General features: G+C 41.8%; 1 protein-coding gene across 1 annotated transcript in view; it reads right to left on the bottom strand.

Annotated features, from left to right (window-relative positions):
* Nucleotides 1-3,892: 3,892 nt before the first annotated feature.
* The window catches only part of LOC106563108 (corticotropin-releasing factor-binding protein), a 49,675-nt gene continuing 37,310 nt past the window's right edge, over nucleotides 3,893-16,257 (bottom strand). The window contains exon 7 of the mRNA XM_014128333.3: nucleotides 3,893-4,639. Within this exon, the coding sequence (XP_013983808.2) occupies nucleotides 4,485-4,639 (155 nt within the window). The 3' untranslated portion in view covers nucleotides 3,893-4,484. The remainder of the gene's footprint in view (nucleotides 4,640-16,257) is intronic.

The raw sequence follows: 16,257 nt of genomic DNA, 5'->3' as shown, positions 1-16,257 counted from the left end.
TCTAGCACGGCACCTGCGAGGGGCTGGAATAACTCGCACCGGACTGTGCGTGCGTATGGGTGAAATTGTGCGCTCTTCCGCAAAACATGGCGCCCTCCACCTCATACGCTCCTCCATATAATCACGGGTAGCTGGCTTCTGGCTCTTCCTTGGCCTAGCCAAACTACCCGTGTGCCCCCCCCAAAAAAAATTATTGGGGGTGCCTCTCATGCTTCAACGCCAGTCGTGTTCCTCGGTAACGTTCCCGGTCCTTACCAGCCTTTCTCCATGGGCCCTCTCCGGCCACAATCTGGTCCCAAGTCCATTTCTCACGAGTGTCCCTGTCAAAATAATTAGTGTTCTGCTCCTTCTTCCGCTGCTTGGTCCTGGTTTGGTGGGAGATTCTGTCACGAAAAGAGCCGTGTTGAATAGACCAAACTGCAGCGGGAATATGGATACTCATATTTTAATTTTAAAAAAAGGAGTAAAGCATCCACTGGAAAAAAAACAATACACACGACAGGATTGGTCTTACAGGCATACAAAAACACAGTGCAAGAACAATCCCCCACAAATGACAAACACAAACACACCCTAATATATGGGACTCTCAATCAAAGGCAAATAGACCACACCTGCCTTCAATTGAGAGTCCCCACCCTAATTAACTAAACATAGAACCAGACTACCTAGACTAAACATAGAATACATGAATCTCAGACAGTGCCCAAAAAACCCCGGAATACTTAAATCAAATGCCCTTACTACAAAAACACCACCCCGAACCACATAAACCAAATACCCTCTGCCACGTCCTGACCAAACTACAATGACAATTAACCCTTATACTGGCCAGGACGTGACAGACTTGCTTGCTGCAGGAGAAATGGGACAGTTTCCATTGAGAGGGAATGTGGTGACTGACATGATTGCTGCAGTTTTTCCAGCTGCACTAAAAGGTCAATGTCATCATGAGAAAATCAAGGGACATAAAGAACTATAGAGAGGAAATGTATATTAGGCAGTATACTGTATATATCCAAAAGAAAAATAGTCAAATAGAAAGAATCAGAAGAACGTTATCGCTCTTCAACAATGTCAACGGGAATCATTCCTGTCCTAAGAGGGGATCGGTGAGGAAGAAAGCACCATGGAAGCATAGCCCAGGGTAAGGACATGTAAGGTTACACTGTTATCTGGAGACAAAGCTCCAGGAGGCCCCTTCCGTGTCAATCTCCCTGCCGATCAGAGTCACTCTGTCGGGTGGTGGGACACTGGTATGTGGGGGGTGGAGATAAGACAAGGGCTCACTGTCAGGAGGGAGGAGAGTTAGCGAAACGGCAAAGGAGAGGGGAGGGGAGGGGAACAAATAAAATACGTCAGAGAAGAGAGGAGATGAGAAAAGCTGTAATGGCTCCTGCTGATACCAGGCGATACCTGAGAGGAAGAGAGGAGGAGGAGGAGGAGGAGAAGCACAACCCAGTGGAGGAAGAGAGATTAAAGTCCAGTCATACAGGAGAAATACACTCAGATCGATAGTGTAGGTCTTAAACAGGCAGGGAGAAAATGGATGAAGAGAAATGGGATATGGTCGGCTCCTGATGAGTGCACATCGGTTCAGTTCTGCAGAGCTGTATAACCCTGGGCGCTGGATGATTTTCTGAACCCCTAAAAACATTTTTGTTTTATTATTAATATTTCTTCAGAGCTTCAGGGCATTATTTCCATTTGGTTGATTTGTCAGTCTCTCTCTCTCTCTCTCTCTATTTATCTCTTTCTCTCTCGTTTTCTCTCCCTCTCTCTTTCCTCTGTCTCTTTTCTCTCTCTCTTTTTTCACATTTTCTCTCTTTCTCTCTCTCTCTTTCTTTCTATCTCTCTAAACACCAGTTTATAGTGTTTAGTGTTACATAATGGGGAAAAGAAAAGTGTGTCTAATTTATTCTTCAATATTTAGCCCCATTAGAGACTCGACTGCCTAAGTAGAAAATGACCATGTAATATGGTAATGAGGGCAAGAAATACCTCCATAAAAACACACACAATATAGATTTATTTTCGGATCTGTAATGGACTGTCATCCATTAGACAAAAAGTACTTTTATCACCCTGACTCTTTATGGCTGGGTTGAAGGTACAAACAATGCTTAGGTCACCATCAAGTCCTATGTAAAATAATAATTACTCAACAGGACCATTAGCACGGTTTGGTTTAAAAGGACCTCATGCCTGATTCATCCTCTTTGGCATTTCCCTTCTATCAAAGTGCATATCGCCTTTGTCTATGTTTAGATTTAACATGCTTGGAAAACATTGTAAATCGTGTGCATTTTGTCCTGCTATGATGATGGACATTTATGTAATGTAACAAAACACCTGGCAGTAGTGTCCTCTGTTCTGGAGTCTGGCAGTAGTGTCCTCTGTTCTGGAGTCTGGCAGTAGTGTCCTCTGTTCTGGAGTCTGGCAGTAGTGTCCTCTGTTCTGGAGTCTGGCAGTAGTGTCCTCTGTTCTGGAGTCTGGCAGTAGTGTCCCCAGTTCTGAAGTCTGGCAGTAGTGTCCTCTGTTCTGGAGTCTGGCAGTAGTGTAGCGCTTAAGTGTAACAGCTAGAGCAGGCCTTGAACCAGAAACTCCTGCAGATACAGGTCATACATTTCTCAGGTCACAAAGGCTGCCTGATCTTTTTGCCAAAGATCAAAATTAGGCTGCCTGTGTAAACGCAGCCATAGGCTCAGAATGAGTTTAGCCAACATGTAATCAGAAATCAATACATACGCCACAATTGCCTCAGAGCTTCCATCATAGATTCCCCCCCCCCCCCCCCCCCTACACACACTTATTTTCCACTAGTTTAGGCATTGATGTGAGTCAGTGTGAGACTAATTTCCAATTGAAGATGACTTAGAGTCGTGACATCACTGCAGGACTCTTCACAAAGCTGCGTACCCTCCACTGCTACACACACACACACACACACACACACACACACACACACACACACACACACACACACACACACACACACACACACACACACACACACACACACACACACACACACACACACTGTCCTCCCTGCGGAGGGGGGGGGAGTAGAGTATTACTCATACATACGTCAGACATACGGCACTTTTAATGAAGGAGAACTTGAAATGCGGCTTAATGAATCCTTCATGAACCCTTTATAAAGGAAATCAGAAGTAATTCATAAGTAATGCCATGCCATATAAAAGGTGGCAGAAAGGTTGATTGTGTTCAGGGTTTTTTCTTCTTCAACAAACAGGTAGAAGACAGTGGGCTTATTGAGGCTCCGATATTTGTATTTGGGTAATATCACTGAATATCTGTTTGTGATTAATTCTGTGTACAGGAAACCAAATATGAAGTACTGTTTGACACTAAATTAACCATAAAGCTTTAAACCATCAACCCTTGGTATCAAAAGTAGCCCATTTCTAAAAGTGTCTCATCAAGATAATTTGTTATTGGTTTGTTTCATGTGCGATGTGGGATAATGCTGCAAAGCAATATATGAATAATTGACTGTATTAATACATTCTAATCTAAATGTAATCATGAACTAGAGGGATTGAGCTTCAGGATATGGAATGACTTGGATACCAAAATATCACAGTGTTCTTTCTGGTTCTATTGAAGTAAACTCAACTAATCAAATATGATTAACATGTATTTAACTATTGACTATTTTAAGAGTGCTTAAATTCTGTGTAATCGGGAACTGGAGAGGGTTTTCTTGTTAGGTTGAGACATGCGACTGATGTTGACATCTTCCATTCCTCTTCATAGTGACCCCACGAGACCCCCCTCCACCCAGCATCCTTCCCCTGACAGCCAACCCTGTTAGTTCTGCATCATTTTACTGATTCAAAAAATGAAAGGAATTATCATCTCCAATGAGTGCTTTCTCATGCGATTCAGTTTTATTACAAAAAAATTGTTTGATACAAATGAATATAGATCACAGCAATGAACATGTATTTGACATGCTCCATTGAACACTCGTCTCCATCCACAGTCCTGTAACCGCACACATCGTCTCGCAAAATAAATAGAAACATTCCGTTTTTCAGAACCCTTTCCTGTACAGAATGTGAACCAAAAACGCCCTGCTTAACACCCTCACTGGCCCATTTGTACAGTCATGTACTGCATATAATCACACAGGTTAAACAATCTAAATACAGAATCAAAACCAATATTAGAAACGCCCACAAACACAAAATAACACTTTATTAAGCTTGAGCGCCAGCCACAATTCATTGAACATATAGTGAGCAACAAATAAAAAATAAAAAAACGAATGAGGTACAAAGTTAATAAATCTCTTTAAATTCAAAATGTAGTACAGAACAGAATTTTATGGCAATCTTCAGGCTTTTTTTCTGTAATCAGTCTCATAGTAGATTTGGCAGCCGGTGATGGGTGGTCCCCGTTAGCTAGGTGGCAGATAGACAACATGTTGGCGGGGGAGATAGATAAAGAGACAGAGCTCAGCCAGTGAAGCAGAAATCCTCCACACTGTTCACCTTGATCCTCTGCAGCTCCTGCCGGTCCAGCAGGCGGTACTGGAACGCCACCCGGTTGACAAACTTCCCGCTGGACACCATCCTAACCACCGTGTTATCGCAACCGATCTTCATCTGGGCTGTAGGACAAGGAAAAGAGACAGAAAAAAGAGAGAAAGTCAAAAACAGTCAGACATTATATTGCACACGGTAAGCAAAGCAACATAAACAAAAACATTCCATTCAAAAATGGCTAATAAAGATATATTCTAGTATGGATGGTGATGGTGGCTAATAAAGATATATTCTAGTATGGATGGTGATGGTGGATAATAAAGATATATTCTAGTATGGATGGTGATGGTGGATAATAAAGATATATTCTAGTATGGATGGTGATGGTGGGTAATAAAGATATATTCTAGTATGGATGGTGATGGTGGGTAATAAAGATATATTCTAGTATGGATGGTGATGGTGGGGAATAAAGATATATTCTAGTATGGATGGTGATGGTGGGTAATAAAGATATATTCTAGTATGGATGGTGATGGTGGCTAATAAAGATATATTCTAGTATGGATGGTGATGGTGGATAATAAAGATATATTCTAGTATGGATGGTGATGGTGGGTAATAAAGATATATTCTAGTATGGATGGTGATGGTGGGTAATAAAGATATATTCTAGTATGGATGGTGATGGTGGGGAATAAAGATATATTCTAGTATGGATGGTGACGGTGGGTAATAAAGATATATTCTAGTATGGATGGTGATGGTGGGTAATAAAGATATATTCTAGTATGGATGGTGATGGTGGGTAATAAAGATATATTCTAGTATGGATGGTGGTTAATAAAGATATATTCTAGTATGGATGGTGGCTAATAAAGATATATTCTAGTATGGATGGTGATGGTGGCTAATAAAGATATATTCTAGTATGGATGGTGATGGTGGCTAATAAAGATATATTCTAGTATGGATGGTGATGGTGGGGAATAAAGATATATTCTAGTATGGATGGTGATGGTGGGTAATAAAGATATATTCTAGTATGGATGGTGATGGTGGGTAATAAAGATATATTCTAGTATGGATGGTGATGGTGGGTAATAAAGATATATTCTAGTATGGATGGTGATGGTGGGTAATAAAGATATATTCTAGTATGGATGGTGATGGTGGGTAATAAAGATATATTCTAGTATGGATGGTGATGGTGGGGAATAAAGATATATTCTAGTATGGATGGTGATGGTGGGTAATAAAGATATATTCTAGTATGGATGGTGATGGTGGGTAATAAAGATATATTCTAGTATGGATGGTGATGGTGGGTAATAAAGATATATTCTAGTATGGATGGTGATGGTGGGTAATAAAGATATATTCTAGTATGGATGGTGATGGTGGGTAATAAAGATATATTCTAGTATGGATGGTGATGGTGGGTAATAAAGATATATTCTAGTATGGATGGTGATGGTGGGTAATAAAGATATATTCTAGTATGGATGGTGATGGTGGGTAATAAAGATATATTCTAGTATGGATGGTGATAGTGGGTAATAAAGATATATTCTAGTATGGATGGTGATGGTGGGTAATAAAGATATATTCTAGTATGGATGGTGATGGTGGGTAATAAAGATATATTCTAGTATGGATGGTGATGGTGGGTAATAAAGATATATTCTAGTATGGATGGTGATGGTGGGTAATAAAGATATATTCTAGTATGGATGGTGATGGTGGGTAATAAAGATATATTCTAGTATGGATGGTGATGGTGGGGAATAAAGATATATTCTAGTATGGATGGTGATGGTGGGTAATAAAGATATATTCTAGTATGGATGGTGATGGTGGGTAATAAAGATATATTCTAGTATGGATGGTGATGGTGGCTAATAAAGATATATTCTAGTATGGATGGTGATGGTGGGTAATAAAGATATATTCTAGTATGGATGGTGACGGTGGGTAATAAAGATATATTCTAGTATGGATGGTGACGGTGGCTAATAAAGATATATTCTAGTATGGATGGTGACGGTGGCTAATAAAGATATATTCTAGTATGGATGGTGATGGTGGGTAATAAAGATATATTCTAGTATGGATGGTGATGGTGGGTAATAAAGATATATTCTAGTATGGATGGTGATGGTGGGTAATAAAGATATATTCTAGTATGGATGGTGATGGTGGTTAATAAAGATATATTCTAGTATGGATGGTGACGGTGGGTAATAAAGATATATTCTAGTATGGATGGTGATGGTGGGTAATAAAGATATATTCTAGTATGGATGGTGATGGTGGGTAATGAAGATATATTCTAGTATGGATGGTGATGGTGGCTAATAAAGATATATTCTAGTATGGATGGTGATGGTGGGTAATAAAGATATATTCTAGTATGGATGGTGATGGTGGGTAATAAAGATATATTCTAGTATGGATGGTGATGGTGGGGAATAAAGATATATTCTAGTATGGATGGTGATGGTGGGTAATAAAGATATATTCTAGTATGGATGGTGATGGTGGGTAATAAAGATATATTCTAGTATGGATGGTGATGGTGGCTAATAAAGATATATTCTAGTATGGATGGTGATGGTGGCTAATAAAGATATATTCTAGTATGGATGGTGATGGTGGGGAATAAAGATATATTCTAGTATGGATGGTGATGGTGGTTAATAAAGATATATTCTAGTATGGATGGTGATGGTGGGGTTAATAAAGATATATTCTAGTATGGATGGTGATGGTGGGTAATAAAGATATATTCTAGTATGGATGGTGATGGTGGGTAATAAAGATATATTCTAGTATGGATGGTGATGGTGGGTAATAAAGATATATTCTAGTATGGATGGTGATGGTGGGTAATAAAGATATATTCTAGTATGGATGGTGATGGTGGGTAATAAAGATATATTCTAGTATGGATGGTGGCTAATAAAGATATATTCTAGTATGGATGGTGATGGTGGCTAATAAAGATATATTCTAGTATGGATGGTGATGGTGGATAATAAAGATATATTCTAGTATGGATGGTGGTTAATAAAGATATATTCTAGTATGGATGGTGATGGTGGATAATAAAGATATATTCTAGTATGGATGGTGATGGTGGCTAATAAAGATATATTCTAGTATGGATGGTGGTTAATAAAGATATATTCTAGTATGGATGGTGATGGTGGGTAATAAAGATATATTCTAGTATGGATGGTGATGGTGGCTAATAAAGATATATTCTAGTATGGATGGTGATGGTGGGTAATAAAGATATATTCTAGTATGGATGGTGATGGTGGGTAATAAAGATATATTCTAGTATGGATGGTGATGGTGGCTAATAAAGATATATTCTAGTATGGATGGTGATGGTGGGTAATAAAGATATATTCTAGTTAGGATGGAGATGGTGGGTAATAAAGATATATTCTAGTATGGATGGTGATGGTGGTTAATAAAGATATATTCTAGATAGGATGGTGATGGTGGGTAATAAAGATATATTGTAGTAAGGATGGTGATGGTGGGTAATAAAGATATATTCTAGTTAGGATGGTGATGGTGGGTAATAAAGATATATTCTAGTATGGATGGTGATGGTGGGTAATAAAGATATATTCTAGTATGGATGGTGATGGTGGGTAATAAAGATATATTCTAGTATGGATGGTGATGGTGGGTAATAAAGATATATTCTAGTATGGATGGTGATGGTGGGTAATAAAGATATATTCTAGTATGGATGGTGATGGTGGCTAATAAAGATATATTCTAGTATGGATGGTGATGGTGGCTAATAAAGATATATTCTAGTATGGATGGTGATGGTGGCTAATAAAGATATATTCTAGTATGGATGGTGATGGTGGGTAATAAAGATATATTCTAGTATGGATGGTGATGGTGGGTAATAAAGATATATTCTAGTATGGATGGTGATGGTGGGTAATAAAGATATATTCTAGTATGGATGGTGATGGTGGGTAATAAAGATATATTCTAGCATGGATGGTGACGGTGGGTAATAAAGATATATTCTAGTATGGATGGTGATGGTGGGTAATAAAGATATATTCTAGTATGGATGGTGATGGTGGGTAATAAAGATATATTCTAGTATGGATGGTGATGGTGGGTAATAAAGATATATTCTAGTATGGATGGTGATGGTGGGTAATAAAGATATATTCTAGTATGGATGGTGATGGTGGTTAATAAAGATATATTCTAGTATGGATGGTGATGGTGGGTAATAAAGATATATTCTAGTATGGATGGTGATGGTGGCTAATAAAGATATATTCTAGTATGGATGGTGATGGTGGCTAATAAAGATATATTCTAGTATGGATGGTGATGGTGGCTAATAAAGATATATTCTAGTATGGATGGTGATGGTGGGGAATAAAGATATATTCTAGTATGGATGGTGATGGTGGCTAATAAAGATATATTCTAGTATGGATGGTGATGGTGGGTAATAAAGATATATTCTAGTATGGATGGTGTTGGTGGGTAATAAAGATATATTCTAGTATGGATGGTGATGGTGGGGAATAAAGATATATTCTAGTTAGGATGGAGATGGTGGGTAATAAAGATATATTCTAGTTAGGATGGTGAGTAATAAATATATATTCTAGTTAGGATGGTGATGGTGGGTAATAAAGATATATTCTAGTATGGATGGTGATGGTGGGGAATAAAGATATATTCTAGTTAGGATGGTGATGGTGGGGAATAAAGATATATTCTAGTTAGGATGGAGATGGTGGGTAATAAAGATATATTCTAGTTAGGATGGTGAGTAATAAATATATATTCTAGTTAGGATGGTGATGGTGGGTAATAAAGATATATTCTAGTATGGATGGTGATGGTGGGGAATAAAGAAATATTCTAGTATGGATGGTGATGGTGGGTAATAAAGATATATTCTAGTATGGATGGTGATGGTGGGTAATAAAGATATATTCTAGTATGGATGGTGATGGTGGGTAATAAAGATATATTCTAGTATGGATGGTGATGGTGGGGAATAAAGATATATTCTAGTTAGGATGGTGATGGTGGGTAATAACGATATATTCTAGTTAGGATGGAGATGGTGGGTAATAAAGATATATTCTAGTTAGGATGGTGAGTAATAAATATATATTCTAGTTAGGATGGTGATGGTGGGTAATAAAGATATATTCTAGTATGGATGGTGATGGTGGGTAATAAAGATATATTCTAGTTAGGATGGAGATGGTGGGTAATAAAGATATATTCTATTTAGGATGGTGAGTAATATATATATATTCTAGTTAGGATGGTGATGGTGGGTAATAAAGAAATATTCTAGTATGGATGGTGATGGTGGCTAATAAAGAAATATTCTAGTATGGATGGTGATGGTGGGTAATAAAGATATATTATAGTATGGATGGTGATGGTGGTGAATAAAGATATATTCTAGTATGGATGGTGATGGTGGCTAATAAAGATATATTCTAGTATGGATGGTGATGGTGGCTAATAAAGAAATATTCTAGTATGGATGGTGATGGTGGGTAATAAAGAAATATTCTAGTATGGATGGTGATGGTGGGTAATAAAGAAATATTCTAGTATGGATGGTGATGGTGGGTAATAAAGATATATTATAGTATGGATGGTGATGGTGGGGAATAAAGATATATTCTAGTATGGATGGTGATGGTGGGTAATAAAGATGTACTGTAGTTAGGATGGTGATGGTGGGTAATAAAGATATATTCTAGTTAGGCTGGTGATGGTGGGTAATAAAGATATATTCTAGTTAGGATGGTGATGGTGGAGTTAATAAAGATATATTGTAGTTAGGATGGTGATGGTGGGTAATAAAGATATATTCTAGTTAGGATGGTGGGGAAATCAAGATATATTGTAGTTAGGATGGTGATGGTGGAGTTAATAAAGATATATTCTAGTTAGGATGGTGATGGTGGGTAATAAAGATATATTCTAGTTAGGCTGGTGATGGTGGGTAATAAAGATATATTGTAGTTAGGATGGTGATGGTGGGGAATAAATATATATTCTAGTTAGGATGGTGATGGTGGAGTTAATAAAGATATATTCTAGTTAGGATGGTGAGTAATAAAGATATATTCTAGTTAGGCTGGTGATGGTGGGTAATAAAGATATATTGTAGTTAGGATGGTGATGGTGGGGAATAAAGATATATTGTAGTTAGGATGGTGATGGTGGGGAGTAAAGATATATTGTAGTTAGGATGGTGATGTTGGTATTAAATATATATTCTTTTTAGGATGGTGATGGTGGAGTTAATAAAGATATATTGTAGTTAGGATGGTGATGGTGGGTAATAAAGATATATTCTAGTTAGGATGGTGGGGAAATCAAGATATATTCTAGTTAGGATGGTGATGGTGGAGTTAATAAAGATCTACTGAAGTTAGGATGGTGATGGTGGGGAATAAAGATATATTCTAGTTAGGATGGTGATGGTGGGGAATCAAGATATATTCTAGTTAGGATGGTGATGGTGGAGTTAATAAAGATATATTCTAGTTAGGATGGTTATGGTGGGTAATAAAGATATATTCTAGTTTGGATGGTGATTTTAGGTAATAAAGATATATTGTAGTTAGGATGGTGACGGGGGGGAATAAAGATATATTGTAGTTGGATGGTGATGGTGGGGTTAATAAATATATATTCTAGTTAAGATGGTGGTGGTGGGGTTAGTAAAGATATATTCTAGTTAGGATGGTGATGGTGGAAACCCAAATTGGTCTACATGGACAAGTTCTGGCCTGGTTTAGATCTTATCTGTCGGAAAGATATCAGTTTGTCTCTGTGAATGGTTTGTCCTCTGACAAATCAATTGTAAATTTTGGTGTTCCTCAAGGTTCCGTTTTAGGACCACTATTGTTTTCACTATATATTTTACCTCTTGGGGATGTCATTCGAAAACATAATGTTACATTTCACTGCTATGCGGACGACACACAGCTGTACATTTCAATGAAACATGGTGAAGCCCCAAAACTGCCCTCGCTAGAAGCCTGTGTTTCAGACATAAAGAAGTGGATGGCTGCAAATGTTCTACTTTTAAACTCGGACAAAACAGAGATGCTTGTTCTAGGTCCCAAGAAACAAAGAGATCTTCTGTTGAATATGACAATTCATCTGGATGGTTGTACAGTCGTATCAAATAAAACTGTGAAGGACCTCGGCGTTACTCTGGACCCTGATCTCTCTTTTGAAGAACATATCAAGGCTGTTTCAAGGACAGCTTTTTTCCATCTACGTAACATTGCAAAAATCAGAAACTTTCTGTCCAAAAATGATGCAGAAAAATTAATCCATGCTTTTGTTACTTCTAGGCTGGACTACTGCAATGCTCTACTTTCCGGCTACCCGGATAAAGCACTAAACAAACTTCAGTTAGTGCTAAATACGGCTGCTAGAATCCTGACTAGAACCCAAAAAATTGATGATATTACTCCAGTGCTAGCCTCCCTCCACTGGCTTCCTGTTAAGGCAAGTGCTGATTTCAAGGTTTTACTGCTAACCTACAAAGCATTACATGGGCTTGCTCCAACCTATCTTTCCGATTTGGTCCTGCCGTACATACCTACACGTACGCTACGGTCACAAGACGCAGGCCTCCTAATTGTCCCTAGAATTTCTAAGCAAACGGCTGGAGGTAGGACTTTCTCCTATAGAGCTCAATTTTTATGGAATGGTCTGCCTACCCATGTGAGAGACGCAGACTCAGTCTCAACCTTTAAGTCTTTACTGAAGACTTATCTCTTCAGTAGGTCCTATGATTAAGTATAGTCTGGCCCAGGAGTGTGAAGGTGAACGGAAAGGCTGGAGCAACGAACCGCCCTTGCTGTCTCTGCCTTGCCGGTTCCCCTCTCTCCACTGGGATTCTCTGCCTCTAACCCTATTACAGGGGCTGAGTCACTGGCTTACTGGTGTTCTTCCATGCCGTCCATGGGAGGGGTGCGTCACCTGAGTGGGTTGAGTCACTGACGTGGTCTTCCTGTCTGGGTTGCCCCCCCCCCCCCTTGGGTTGTGCCGTGGCGGAGATCTTTGTGGGCTATACTCGGCCTTGTCTTAGGACGGTAAGTTGGTGGTTGGAGACATCCCTCTAGTGGTGTGGGGGCTGTGCTTTGGCAAAGTGGGTGGGGTTATATCCTGCCTGCTGTGGCCGTGCTGCTGCTCCAGTTTCAACTGTTCTGCCTGCGGCTATGGAACCCTGACCTGTTCACCGGACGTGCTTGTTGCACCCTCGACAACTACTATGATTATTATTATTTGACCATGCTGGTCATTTATGAACATTTTAACATCTTGACCATGTTCTGTTATAATATCCACCCAGCACAGCCAGAAGAGGACTGGCCACCACTCATAGCCTGGTTCCTCTCTAGGTTTCTTCCTAGAGAGGAACCAGGGAGTTTTTCCTAGGGAGTTTTTCCTAGCCACCGTGCTTCTTTCACATGCATTGCTTGCTGTTTGGGGCTTTAGGCTGGGTTTCTGTACAGCACTTTGAGATATCAGCTGATGTACGAAGGGCTATATAAATACATTTGATTTAATAAAGATCTACTGTAGTTAGGATGGTGATTCTGGGGTTAATAAAGATATATTCTAGTTAGGATGGTGATCGTGGGTAAAAAAGATATTGTCAAGTCCTGACCATAGAAAGCTGTTATTTTCTATGGTAGAGTAGGTCAGGGCGTGACAGGGGGGTTTTCTAGTTTAGTTTTTCCATGTTGTCATGTTCTAGTTTTGTATTTCTATGTTGGGTTTTGTTTGGGATGATCTCCAATTAGAGGCAGCTGTTCATCGTTGTCTCTAATTGGAGATCATACTTAAGTAGGTGTTTTTCCCACCTGGGTTTGTGGGAGATTATCTTTGCGTCAGTGTATGTTTCACCTCTGCGTCACGGTTTGTTGTTTTTGTCATTCAGTTTATTTATATGTATTGCATAGTTTCACAGTGTAAATAAAATGTGGAACAACACACGCTGCACTTTGGTCCGCTCCTCCTTTCGACAACCGTGACAGAATCTCCCACCATAAAAGGACCAAAGAACGTGCCCAAGAGGAGCAGGGATCCTGGGCCCGGGAGAGGATAGAGTGGAGGACGTCATGGACCTGGGAGGAGGTGATGGCAGGGGACAAGACCCTGCCGTGGAAGCAGGTGGAGACAGCGAGGGAGGAACGGCAACGTTACGAGGAACTAGCACGACAACAACGGAAGCACGAGAGGCACCCCCCCCCCCCAAAAAAATGGGGGGGGGGGGGGGGCACACGGGGAGATTGGCAGAGTCAGGGTGGAGACCTGAGCCAACTCCCAGTGCTTACCGTGGGGAGTGAGTGAAGAAGCAAGCATCGTGTTATGCGGTGATGCGCACTGTGTCGCCAGTGCGCATTCACAGCCCGGTGCGATCTGTGCCCGCGCCCCACATTTGACGAGCTAGGTTGAGCATCCAGCCAGGACGGGTTGTGCCAGCTCTATGCGCGAGACCTCCAGTACACCTCCACGGCCCAGTATATCCTGTGCCTGCCCCACGTACCCGGCCTCCAGTGAGTCTATCCAGCCTGGTACGCCCTGTTCTTGCTCCCCACACCCGTCCTGAGGTGCGTGTCACCAGTCTGGCGCCACCTGTGCCAGTCCCACGCATCAGGCCGCCAGTGCGCCTGCCCAGTCCGGGGTGTCCTGTTCCTGCTCCCCGCACTCGCCCTGAGGTGCGTGTAACCAGTCTGGCGCCACCTGTGCCAGCACCACACATCAGGCCTCCAGTGCGCCTGCCCAGTCCGGGGTGTCCTGTTCCTGCTTCCCGCACTCGCCCTGAGGTGCGTGTAACCAGTCTGGCGCCACCTGTGCCAGCACCACACATCAGGCCTCCAGTGCGCCTGCCCAGTCCGGGGTGTCCTGTTCCTGCTTCCCGCACTCGCCCTGAGGTGCGTGTTACAAGTCTGGCGCCACCTGTGCCAGCCCCACGCATCAGGCCTCCTGTGCGCATTCCCTGTCCAGAGCTTCCGGCGACAGTTCCCAGTCCGGAGACTCCGGTGACGTTTTGCAGTCCGGAACCTCCTGAGACGGCCCGCAGTCCGGAACCTCCTGAGACGGCCCGCAGTCAGGAACCTCCTGAGACGGCCCGCAGTCCGGAACCTCCTGAGACGGCCCGCAGTCCGGAACCTCCTGAGACGGCCCGCAGTCCGGAACCTCCTGAGACGGCCCGCAGTCCGGAACCTCCTGAGACGGCCCGCAGTCCGGAACCTCCTGAGACGGCCCGCAGTCAGGAACCTCCTGAGACGGCTCGCAGTCAGGAACCTCCTGAGACGGCCCGCAGTCAGGAACCTCCTGAGACGGCCCGCAGTCAGGAACCTCCTGAGACGGCCCGCAGTCAGGAACCTCCTGAGACGGCCCCCAGTCCGGAACCTCCTGAGACGGCCCGCAGTCCGGAACCTCCTGAGACGGCCCGCAGTCCGGAACCTCCTGAGACGGCCCGCAGTCCGGAACCTCCTGAGACGGCCCGCAGTCCGGAACCTTCAGTGACGGCCCGCAGTCCGGAACCTTCAGTGACGGCCCGCAGTCCAGAGTCTTCAGCAGTGGCCCGCAGTCCAGAGTCTTCAGCGGCGGCCCGCAGTCCAGCACCTCCAGCGGTGGTCTGCAGTCCAGAACCTTCAGCGGTGGTCTGCAGTACAGAGCCTCCGGTGATGATCTACGGTCTGGTTCCTCTGACGACAATCCACGGTCCGGTGGCACAAAAGCAGAGGGATCAGCGGGCGGAGCGAGGGTTAAGCCCCGAACAGGAGCCGCCTCCTCTGTTGGAGGATCATCGGGATGATAAGGTTCTGCTTACTGTACCAGAGCCGCCATAGACATTTGTCACCCTCCCTAACCCTCCCTTTTTTGGGGGGTTCTTTTGTCGTTTAGGTGTGTTTGGAGTCCGCACCTTTGGGGGGGAGGGTACTGTCATGTCCTGAGCATAGAAAGCTGTTATTTTCTATGGTAGAGTAGGTCAGGGCGTGACAGGGGGGTTTTCTACTTTAGTTTTTCTATGTTGTCATGTTCTAGTTTTGTATTTCTATATTGGGTTTTGTTTGGGATGATCTCCAATTAGAGGCAGCTGGTCATCGTTGTCTCTAATTGGAGATCATACTTAAGTAGGTGTTTTTCCCACCTGGGTTTGTGGGAGATTATCTTTGCGTCAGTGTATGTTTCACCTCTGCGTCACGGTTTGTTGTTTTTGTCATTCAGTTTATTTATATGTATTGCATAGTTTCACAGTGTAAATAAAATGTGGAACGACACACAAACTGCACTTTGGTCCACTCCTTCTTTCGACAACCGTGACAGATATATTCTAGTTAGGATGGTGATGGTGGGTAATAAAAATAATTATAGTTAGGATGGTGATTGTGGGTAATAAAGATATACTGTAGTTAGGATGTGATGGTGGGTAATGAAGATAAATTCTAGTTAGGATGGTGATGTGGGTAATAAAGATATATGGTGGGTAATAAAGATATATTCTAGTTAGGATGGTGGTGGTGGAGTTAATAAAGATATATTCTAGTTAGGATGGTGATGGTGGGTAATAAAGATCTAATGTAGTTAGGATGTGATGGTGGGTAATGAAGATATATTCTAGTTAGGATGGTGATGAAAGGTAATAAAGATCTACTGTAGTTAGGAAGGT

This window comes from Salmo salar, chromosome 11 (genome assembly GCF_965601325.2).
Source record: "Salmo salar chromosome 11, fSalSal1, whole genome shotgun sequence".
Lineage (NCBI taxonomy): Eukaryota > Metazoa > Chordata > Actinopteri > Salmoniformes > Salmonidae > Salmo > Salmo salar.
This window is presented reverse-complemented; position numbering and strand designations above follow the sequence as displayed.